The 12148-nt window shown below is 34.4% G+C and overlaps 1 protein-coding gene across 2 annotated transcripts in view; it reads right to left on the minus strand.

Annotated features, from left to right (window-relative positions):
- LOC136035682 (uncharacterized) overlaps positions 1-12148 on the minus strand; it is a 46566-nt gene that overhangs the window by 13804 nt on the left and 20614 nt on the right. For both annotated transcript variants that reach the window (XM_065717609.1, XM_065717610.1), the window contains exon 3: positions 10120-10229. In XM_065717609.1, coding sequence (XP_065573681.1) covers positions 10120-10229 — 110 coding nt within the window. The remainder of the gene's footprint in view (positions 1-10119; positions 10230-12148) is intronic.

Genomic DNA, 12148 nt, shown 5'->3' on the forward strand with positions numbered 1-12148 from the left:
AATCTCTTCTGTGCTCCATTCAAAAAGCCCAGAATAGGGCAGTGAAGGCTGCTTTTCTTCTCCCTCGGCTATACCCTTCCTCTGATGTTAATAATGATACTGGAATAGCTCAGTTGGATCATATTGTGTGTAAAAGTAATCTTTGTTTAGCACAATCTTCTTTATTAGGTCAACTTCAAGCGTCTCTTCAGCAGATTCTCTCACAGACAGGCTCAGGTAAGTACTCTTCTTCTTTACGTAGTTCTTCTCACGGTTTTTCCTGTGGAACTTCATCCCTTTTGATGTCACTTTATCTCTCTGTAAAGGCAATTGCTCGACGGTTTTTTTTTAAGTCGAGGAGTTTTTCTCACTCGTTTTTTTCATTCTTTCCCATTATATATGCATCTCTTCTCTCTTTTATTCCATATATATGTATCGCTGTCCTTCTTTTATTCCACTGTTTCTTTATCGTATCTGTTTTAGTGTTTTCTAAATGTTCAGTGCTTTATTATTGTTTTGGGAGGTCCACTGCAAGCCAAGCCTCTTGGGTCATATAACCTTCTAGTGTTTGTAAGTGTTTTTCTTTTTAGTATTAATAAATAATTGATTAAAAAAATATCAGATTTCAGTCCAGAGAACATATCATGCACAATTCAACATATCAACTGGGCAACATTTAAGAGGCGTTCTGGCACTACTGCCGACAGTTGCAGAGCCGTTGGGAGAAGTATGTGGCAGCTCAAACGGACTACTTTGAATGAAATAAGTGAGAAAATTTTGTATCTGGTTAAGTATTTTTTAATGAATGATGGTCAGATACCTTTAAAAGGAAACTCGCTAAATAAGTAATAAGTAAAGAAATAAAATAAACTTCCGAGGATGCTCATTCGACCAAAATTAAGAGTTTTAGTGCCTAAGTCAAAAGTGACCAACTGTACAACAAAAAGATGGGTTAGTAAGAGAAGGTTAGCATGACTCATGTGGTACAGAAAAGCATGGCTAAAACATCCGTTTTAGCCAGTAAAACACTTTAGTAAAATAATTCCGTTTCTCGCAATTAATTTCTCAAATGAGCCACACGAAAAGAGACGCATGTGACAGAAAGATGCTGCTGGTGATGTTGTCACTGCTGCTGCCTGCAGCATGTTGTTACTGAGGAAGAAGCCTTAGAAATCGAGATTCTAGGAGAACCAATAAGGACTAGTTTGCTTGACCATACATTCCCGATACAGGGAATACATCCAGAGAAGCTGATTGCACTGACGAAACAAAGATCTCGTCAGCTTTATTAGGAGCAGTCAGATAGCCTCCAGCATTCCACAAGCGAGGCTTCATTCTAACCTCAACTGAACGCAATAGCTAGCCATCGAACTTTCAATGAAAAAGTCCCCTGTTATGCTTCAACGAGCATATCACAAGGGTGTATGTAATCAACTACAAAGGCCATAACTGCAAGAGCTAATGTTATTACTTTATCCATATAACAACTAAAATTCACAGTTCAATCCGAAAGAGGTGTTACCGCAAATCATCTATGTTTATCCAATCAACCATGAATATGATGAGCTTGCTTGAACCAGATTTAGAGAGCAATCTGAAAAAACCGCTTTGTTCAAAATCAAGCCGATTGTTTAAAATGGCCATGAAAGGAAGAACTAAATGAGTGATGACAAAACACAAAATCGCAAAGAAAAGAAGAACGGGGACAATGAACAGCCAGTGAAAAAATTGAAAATTATAGAAATATTTCGGTCAAGACCTCTGCTTGGAAACTTTAAACAAAACACGAAACTAAAATATGATGACCCTTTCTCAGTAACAGTGAAAGGGTAACTGAATGAAAAACACAAATCTAAATGACAATTAACAAATTCATCTTACTTACAGCATCCTTAAAGGCTAATCGCTTTCCAGTTAGATTATTATCAGAGATTTTATTTGATTGTGCAACAAAAATTTGTAGATTTATGTGAAAACTATCAGAATTAATAATTTTGTCATTAATGGGACTTAGCGAAGTTTCTCCCGTGTCTCAATTGAGATCTACCTTTTTATGTTGTGCTTTTTTTTATCTCAACTGCTTCCCTGAAAACTTGCATGGGACCTTTAACGGGGGCAATAATGGGGGGTGCTGCCAAATAAGATGAAATGGTGAGGATTATCGTAAAAGTGTTGAGCCAATGCGGAATAAAAAAATCCCAGGCCTTTGTCGTAGCCTCCTGGCCTTGTCTATTGAAGACCTATGTTCTAATAATCTCGTCCCTAGTTGCTGTTGGGTTCTTCAAATATAAAAACGGCCACAGGAACAGGGAGTTCTATACAAACCACTTCCCAGAATGGAGGTGGTTTTTTATCTTTGCCAATGTTGAAAAATCATAACTGCGACCCACTTGGATACAATAACAAAGATTCAGGCAGAATTAAAAAATATACGAAAGAAAGAAACCCATGGATTAGGCCCTCTCACTGATAAGGTCCTCATATTGGAGAATTTGGAAAAGAAAGACAACATTATTGCTTGGAATTAAAGGCTGCCACAGTGCCGGAGGCCTCGACGAAAATGGAACATTTGCTGGAAAACTTCTTACAACTAAAAATTAATTTTTAAGTTAAAGAAGTACATGACAAATTTGTGAAAATACGACTCATGAATTTGGATGACAAATTCTCGGTACTTCAAGCGAATAAACAATTACGTGACCAGCCCTGGAAAAAAGACCTTGATAAAGCGACAAAATTTGATTACAATGGAGTTTTCTTCAGTGATGATGTTAGTAAAACCAGCAGGGAGATTCGTGCTACGCTGAATCAAAAAAAAGAAAGAAATGAAGGATAAAGGTTTTGTTGCATGGATCCCACCCACGGTACCACCCACATTATGCTACATAGACCAAGACGGAGTGAAACAAAAAAGAAGTGGTATAACGTCCTACCAGTCGAATAAATTGTGTTATTTTTTTTGTCATTATTAGGGATTTGTTAGGATTTGTTCATAATAGTCATTATATAAATGCGCAAATATGTGTTGGTCTGCGCAAATTGTGGCCAAAATGTGCGTGTTCTCTGTTGAATGAGAAAGAATGCATATACTTCCACCGAAACGCAATAGAATTCTCCGACATATGCGGTTGTTATATGAGCTTAGCTTAGTTTTCTTTTTTGAGTGGTCTTTTGTTAAATTGTTGATTAACTGGAGTGAGGCTTTTTTGCTGATTTTTGATATTGAGTATACATAATTTACCTGATTTTGCAAGCAGAACTAAACTGTTAGAGGAAAATTCTTTTGATATACTGGAATGCATGAGGGATGTGAAGGATGATGAAGCAGTAATTTTTGAAGATAGCCCGAAAAACAAATATTCATTTATGGATGATTCTATCCCCACATACAGTAATGTACGTTTTTCTAGTTTTAACTGCAGAGGTTTACTTAGTAGCATTGAGTTCGTAAATGACTAACTAATACAAATAAAATTGAAGCTTTAGCGGACTTTAACTTTTTCTTACACAGAAATCTCATCTGCTATTATCTAGTTGGTTTTTTAAGATTCAACAAGTAAATAATTTCTTTTTTGATGAGAATTTACTGTCCAGACATCAAAATTCACTGATAACTAGATGTATTAGCCCGTATAAACTACCTCTGGTGAAAAATGAAAGATCCAGTTTAAACCTTTGGTATATGATCCCATCAATAGCCAACAAATATTCATTAAATAAATTTGTTGAGTTACCAAAAGGATCTTTCAAGAAACGATTGAAAAGTTATATGATGGAATCTGCTTGTAAGAACGGTTGGTAAAAATTTTTTATTTTATATTTTATTTTGGCCTCACTCCACTTGCTCCACCTGAAATACTCTCGTGAAAGATACTGTTCTTTTTTATTGATGAAATAGTGGTTCATTTTTTGTTTGTTCTGTATCAATGAGGATTGTTAAATTTTGTTTATACGTCTTGCCCAGTAGTCGAGCTTGTCTCTCCATTTGGGCAAGTTGAAGATTTTGATGAATATGAATTTTTGAATAAATGAATCTGAATGTTTAAAGGTGACATTAAGTTTAAGTTTTTTATGGATTCTTTTCAGTTTGTCAGTCAGTTTTGGAATGTAGTTTAGAACAGTGAAAAGTGTCTTCTCATCCATCAATGGTATGATATCAACATTTGCACGATAGTCCGCACCATTTCATCTTATTTGACAGCACATCCATTAAAGTGCATTTTTAGTCAAGTTTGCTATACTTTTTAGCATATTTTCACAACTTTGAATTGGTACGTATGCGTAATTGAACTGAAAACTGTTTCAATAGAATTCGAGCAACTTGAAAAAGTGGCGCTAATGCACAAATTATTCCTTTCTCAGAAGAAAAAACTACAAAATTTTGATCAGATTTAAAAAAAATAATCTTAAAACACTTACTTCTATCAATTCTAAATTCGCCTCATTTTACTTGACTCATTCCCACCCCCTCCTCTAATTTGCAAATATATAACTCAAATTATAAATTTCCAATACATTTTTCCTTCTTTCAATCTTTTCTTAAACAGACTGAACGGTAAAGAAGTCGAAAAAATCAAGAAACGGGAAAACATAAATGCAAACCAGGGGGATAAAGTAAAGTGAAATACTTCTGGGAATGATATAAGTAAGTATTTCAGAATATTATAAACATCAGATTTTTCCTTTTGAGGAGGAATAATCCTTAATTAGCAGCAAAAAATATACAGGCCATTAATTAAATTATGTTAGCTTGAGAACGGCAGCTCTTATTGTAAAATTAACTTATTCAAGTAACCTGCAAATTCCATATCCCTGGTTCAGGATAAACTAATAACCATACATCTCTTACTTTGCTCAGACTGGGAGAAGAATTGCCTCTTTAGTCTTCTTCGCAACCTTATTTTGACCATCATGCCATCTTGCCAGAAGTTAATGACCCTGGAACCAGTTTCTGAGGTCGAAATTACAAGAATCGTGATTATGTTAAAGGATTTATCATCTTCTGATCCTGGTCAAAAACCCACAAAGGGAGTTAAATTCATTCTTTCATCTATTATTTCGCCTTCGATGAAATTTCTAAATTCGTCTTTTTAGAATGCAATTTCCCCCAAATCATATCAGCTTCATTGGTTTGTCATGGTGTAAACCCCCCCTTAACTGAAGGTTTCATGTAAAAAAAAAGGGAAAATTGACTTTTCCATGATTAGCAATGACCTAATCATCTAATTCAATTCTTTTTCTGCTAGTTCAATAGGTTAAAACAAGGTCACAGAGAGATGTTAAATGGCTCTATAAGAAGCTACTACCTCCTTCTACCTTAAGAAATTTATCGTGACAGCACAACTGTCATAGCGTTCACATTAACCACTTCATCATAAAGTTCGGTGTTAACCTAGCGTAAGGTGCCGTATGGCGTTAAAAAGAAAAGAAGGCGTAAAGGCCAAAAGAAAATTATGAAAGACAGAAGGGAAAAATAAATTATCTAGAGTAGAATTGATCAAGAGAAAATCATCAGCTCTATAATCTATATATATAAAAATAAGTTGTCTGTGGATCTGTGGACCAGGATCTGTGACGTCATGTTTGTCCGCATATGACGTCTGAATTATTTCACACTAATACAAAAGAAGAAAAAAACTAAAAAAGGTAAAAACTACAAAAAAAACTAAAAAGAAAAAAAAACTAAAAAAGCTAAAAAACTAAAAAAAACTAAAAAAAGGTAAAAATCTAATAACTAAAAAAAAACTGAAAAAAATAAAAAAAGGCAAAAACTACAAAAAAATAAAAACTAATAAAAAAACTAAAAAAGCTAAAAAACTAAAAAAACTAAAAAAAACTAAAAAAAGGTAAAAACTAAAAAAAACTAAAAACTAAAAAAGAAAAAAACTAAAAAAAAGGAAAAAACTGAAAAATAAAAGAGAAAAAGAAAACTAAAAAAATATGAATAAATATATATAAAAATAAGTTGTTTGTGGGTTATGTCTGTCTGTCTGTCTGTCGAGTGACGTCGTGTTTGTCCGCATATGACGTCTGAATTATTTCACACTAATACAAAAGAAGAAAAAAAACTAAAAAAGGTAAAAACTACAAAAAAAACTAAAAAGAAAAAAAACTAAAAAAGCTAAAAAACTAAAAAAAACTAATAAAAGGTAAAAAACTAAAAACTAAAAAAAACTGAAAAAACTAAAAAAAGGCAAAAACTAAAAAAAAACTAAAAACTAATAAAAAAACTAAAAAAGCTAAAAAACTAAAAAAACTAAAAAAACTAAAAAAAGGTAAAAAACAAAAAAAAACTAAAAACTAAAAAAGAAAAAACTAAAAAAAAGGAAAAAACTGAAAAATAAGAGAAAAAGAAAACTAAAAAAATATTAATAAATATAAAAAATATAAATATAAATATAATATAAATTAGCAATCAACAAAGCACCGAGACACAAATGACGACCGGGACACAGGGAGTATAAATGACGACCAGGACATAAGTAAAAAAAAAAACTAAAAAAACTAAAAAAATGGTAAAAACTACAAAAAAACTAAAAACTAATAAAAAAACTAAAAAATCTAAAAATCTAAATAAACTAAAAAAGAAAAAAAAGAAAAAAGGAAAAAAATAAAGGAGAAAAACAAAACTAAAAAACGAATGTATATACAGACCGGGACACCGGGATACAAATGACGACCGGGACACAGGGAATATAAATGACGACCGGGACACAGGGACACAACTACAATGGGGACGCCGGGGGGCACAGGGGGATATAAATGACGACCGGGACACCGGGACACAAGGAATATAAATGACGCCCGGGACACTCAAAGAGAAATCACAGACTGGAACACCGGGACACAAATGACGACCGGGACACAGGGAATATAAATGACGACCGGGACACAGGGACATAACTACAAAGGGGACGCCGGGGTGCACAGGGGGATATATAAATGACGATGGCGACTCAGGGAATGGTCGATTAGCAATCACCATCAACAAAGCTCAAGGGGAATCATTAGAATCATGAGGTATAGATCTGAATACGGATTGTTTTCCCATGGACCATTATATGTTGCATGTTCAAGAGTCGGTAAACCTGACAATCTATTTATATGCACAGACAATGGGACAGCAAAGAATGTTGTATATTCGCAAGTTTTACGTAGTTAAAAACATATATATATATATATATATATATATATATATATATATATATATATATATATATATATATATATATATATATATCTATATTCACAGGTGGGACATAGGGACACAACTACAATGGCGCGTAACTAATATGGCGCGTAACGACTTACGCGCACGGGGGGGCTTGGGGGGGGCGCGAAGCGCCCCCACCAACTAGGTGTTGGGGTGGCGCGAAGCGCCACCCCAACAGCTAGTAATAATATAAGTTTATTAGCCACAAAAAGCCAAAAAAATGTGGAGTACAAAAACTGAAGAGAAAAGAAAGCAGAAAACAGCAAAAAATAAGTAAAAATACCATAAGCAAGAAAACTCCAAGGAGGAGAAAATGAAAAATAAGGTCATAACAGAAACGCAATTCAAGGTTCTTACACATTAATTATCATTTGGTCCATTTATTTGATATGGTACATCAACAAGATCATATCTACCCACTAATATACTATCACGATACGATCCCGGCAAACGAAGCCAAGATTTCAAGTATCAGAAGTGTGCTACTCGTAGGGTACAAGAATGTTCTTCCAGAACAAATAGGTTGTACCGGAAAGGAAAAGAATAACCGGAGCACTAAAACTGTGGTACAAACTAAATAGATCCTAAAATCTACCTTTATTTGGTGAAAACTTCCCATATGCTATTCTTAGATTTTTAACCACTCTATATGTCTGGATTAAACACATAGATGAAAGAGAACAACCAAAAGAACAACTCTGCGAATGAAATTATTTATGAGAATTGGAGAATATGAGAATTTATGAGAAATTATTTATGAGAATATGAGAATTATTTATGAGAATATGAGAATTGGAGAATTTATGAGAATATGAGAAATTATTTGAGAATTTATGAGAAATTGGAGTGAATTTTGTCTGTTTTTTTTTATTTTTTTGTTCACTGAATTAAATCTGATTTCTGAACCCTGAAGTGTAAGTTTCATCTCTTTACTTACAGTAGTTTCAAATTGGTTTGATATAATATTTGTTATAAACTGGGTTTGATATAAGTTTGACTTATATAAGCTTATTTATATTCGTTTTAAATTTTAAATTTGCACGTTAGTTTTGTATAAACAACTAATATTTTATTTTTCGTTTTCGTTTTTCAATTTTTAACTCATCCCTGGCCATGGTTTAAGTTACTAAACATTGAAAATGTCAAAATTAACGTTGTTATAAAAGTAAATATCGTAAAAAACGAAAGAATTGTTGGAACTGTTAAAAGAGTCTTAAGCATTATATAATTGAACTAGCTCTCGTTCAAGCAGCAGTTTTTGTGAACGGTAGAAACTGTGATGGTTTGAATGGCCACAGCATTAGCTTTATAGCTAATCTTTTAACTATACTGCAGATGACATTTAATCAACTTCATCACTGTAAAAGAGTCTTAAGCATTATATAATTGAAGCAGCTCTCGCACTAGCAGCAATTTTTGTGGAAGGCAGAAAGTGTGATGGTTTGAATGACCGTAGCATTAGCTTTATAGCTAATCTTTTAACTATACTGCAGATGACATTCGTCTTAAGCATTATGTAATTGAAGCAGCTCTCGTGCAAGCAGCAATTTTTGTGGACGGTAGAAACTGTGATAGTTTGAATGGCCACAGCATTAGCTTTATAGCTAATCTTTTAACTATACTGCAGATGACATTTAATCAACTTCATCACTGTAAAAGAGTCTTAAGCATTATATAATTGAAGCAGCTCTCGCACTAGCAGCAATTTTTGTGGAAGGCAGAAAGTGTGATGGTTTGAATGACCGTAGCATTAGCTTTATAGCTAATCTTTTAACTATACTGCAGATGACATTTAATCAACTTCATCACTGTAAAAGAGTCTTAAGCATTATATAATTTTTGTGGAAGGCAGAAAGTGTGATGGTTTGAATGACCGTAGCATTAGCTTTATAGCTAATCTTTTAACTATACTGCAGATGACATTCGTCTTAAGCATTATGTAATTGAAGCAGCTCTCGTGCAAGCAGCTCTCGTGCAAGCAGCAATTTTTGTGGACGGTAGAAACTGTGATAGTTTGAACGGCCGCAGCTTTAGCATTATAGCGAATCTTTTAATTATACTGCAGATGACATTTAATCAACTTCATCACTTTAAAAGAGTGTTCAGCATTTGCCATTAAATAAGTTTCCGTAATTATCTACAATTTTTCGTTCTATATTACGGGAATGAAGCGGAAATGTTAGACGGGGAACGAATCTGCTACCACCAATTGTTCATTACTAAACTTAGCTCTCTAGATAAACCTAGCTGAACACCCTCCTCCTTCATTCTGCTCCAGGTTTCACTCTTCACTCTATCTAACGGAACTCCAATTTTCTGTAAAATCTTCGCTGCAAACAAAAGAATCTCTCTTCTGAAGGAGGTCCTGGTTTTCCTTCAGCATTAACTGTATGGCCAAAAGACAAGGTCTTATGTAGCCTATTATCCTTCATATGTAGCCTACCATCCTTGATCTGCAAGAAATGACCTAATAATTGCGACACTTCTTTCATTATTGCCCAAGAATTTCCTAATTCCTAAGAATGGAGACTGTTGGATCCTCATCATTGTCGTGTCATAGATGTGGCAAAGACCTTGCAAAATCGAAACAAAGTATTTATGGTTTGTGTATCACAATTCAAAGAAGAATCAAATTTTTTTTAAAGCTAAATTGGGAAGAATGTTTATGTTTGAATCATTCACCTACATTTCTTAAGAAGTCAGATAAAATATTAAAAATGAATTTATGGTCTTACTTATTAGTAATTAGGAAACATATGATTACTTTGTTAAGGAAAATATTACTAGAAAAAAAGTGCCCTCGTGACGTATGAGACTAGTTTCGTTTTTCTGCAAATTGACAGGGACTCGGAAAGTTCCAATTTTACCTATATTGAATTTTTACAATAGAACAAAAAGTGACAACAAAATAAAAGCAGCAAACTTACTCTTCATATTCCTGAAGCAGCTTTTGGCACCCATCTAAGTTAGCTTCCTGCTCCCAAGTGTTGTCTTCAGTGTCATAGTGTTCCCATTTAATAAGATACTCTTTGGTACCCTAAACATAAAGAGAATAGTATAATCGGGGTACTCTGCTACTCCACTAAAAATTGTTGCTTGAACTCAAATAAATTGCTATAAGTATGATTCTCTCACTTCTTTGCTAAAAAAAAAAAAAAAAAAATACTAGAAACGAAAAATTTAATGTTCTAAGTCTTTCAAAAAGTTGACTCTTTTTTAGGTTGAGAGCAACTTTCTTGATCAAAAGAACGGCGTCCTGAAAAGACGATCCCAAATTCAAGAAGTTGTTTAGGGGTTGGAGATTGACCATCCGTACATCGTCATCCATCAGCATCAGGACAGTGCAATAGCTTGACTAGTAGTCGGAGTGGGCAAGGTAGTATCTGGCATATGTTAGACACAAAAAGTCTTTTTTTTTCAAATCATATTCGTTGACGAGTTTTGAAAGATTTTGGTGTCTCCGAATCTTTGTCCAAAAATTCTGGTTTCTCAATGATACTGAGAGGGTTTGCAGCAGATACAGTGTTAGATTTGCGTAACTAACTGTGATTGTCCCAGAAAACAGAATAAGATTTCGCGTGTCAAATACCACATATTTGGTATTTCGCCCTGATGGTTTAATTGTTCTTTTAAATTTCATCTATAACAAGGGAATACTCGAAGCGGACGAAAAGGTTGTTCTAGCTGTAGTAGGAGCGAGAATAACAAATGAATCAAGTAAAAAGCAAAAATGAATTCTTAGCCCAGCAAAATTATCTCCAGAGGTGGAGTTCACGTCATCTGAGAAAACTATCCAACTTCAAAAACGACTAATGGTCATGATGGAGCAGAATATTTTTCAAAAAGAATCAAATTAAAAACAGCTTTTTCTTTTATATCACAGAGTTCGGTGAGAGGCTATTAACAATTGATCATTTCAAATGGTCACTGAACTGAGAAAATTTAGGACAGAAATCAAGAAACGACTTTAAACCTTTCTGCCAATGATGCAAATTTGAACCTGTAATCGCTGATAAGCTCTCGAAACACTGATTGAGGTACAGCACGAAAGACGTTATGAGCATGTTATAGCGATAAGCATTATTTTTATACGTTCGTCCGCGGGCTACAGTCAGCTTTCCATTGGAAGAACCCACGGGAGCAACATTTGAGATAGGTGAGCACCACAAAGACGCTTGAGGGACAAGAACGGAACACTAGTTTAAAGCTGTTGAAAATATTGTTCTTCTGAATTTTCCACCTTTCACTGACGAGGCTATGCAGATCACCTTGAAGTTTCTGACTGACATGACTGGGAATCATGATAATATTTACACTTTCAAGAAAAAACCAATCCCGTTATGACAAGACTGCAAAGTAGCCTAATTTCAGTAGCAAAATTGCCAACCTTTAACCCTACTTTAATTTTTCAACGGTTGGTTATTGTTGCATAGTACTCGGAAGAGAAAATTCGGGCGTTTTCTAGGAACGAACTTGATGTACGAACTCGGCATCTCGCCTTCTTCGGTACTTGACAGCAAACGGTGTCCTTATGCTGGATACCGTTGTATAAGCCAGTGTTAGCCAATGAGATTTGGAACGAAGGTCTGCAACTAAAGACAGATAGTTTTCTTATAAAATTCAGATGAAACTCAGTATGTGCTAGATGTCCGGCCCTTCTATATCGTCTTTCATGGGAGAAATGAAACAAGTGTGTACATATCTGTAGTCTTTTAAACTAAAGAATAACCTGGAAGTGAAAATGGAGAGAAAACTATCTACAGTAAGGAAAGATTCACACACGCCAAGAATGTCAACTGGACGATTACAGCACTCTAAAAAACTCAACACATCTAAGTAGGATGATGTAATGCGGCAATTCCACTATGAATTGCCACATTGCATTATGAAGTGATGTTAAGTGACTTTTGATAGACTTCAGCTGTTTTTCCATTTCAGAATTAGGAGGGGTATTCC

The sequence above is a fragment of the Artemia franciscana genome, chromosome 14 (assembly GCF_032884065.1).
Source record: "Artemia franciscana chromosome 14, ASM3288406v1, whole genome shotgun sequence".
In the NCBI taxonomy this organism is placed as follows: Eukaryota; Metazoa; Arthropoda; class Branchiopoda; order Anostraca; family Artemiidae; genus Artemia; species Artemia franciscana.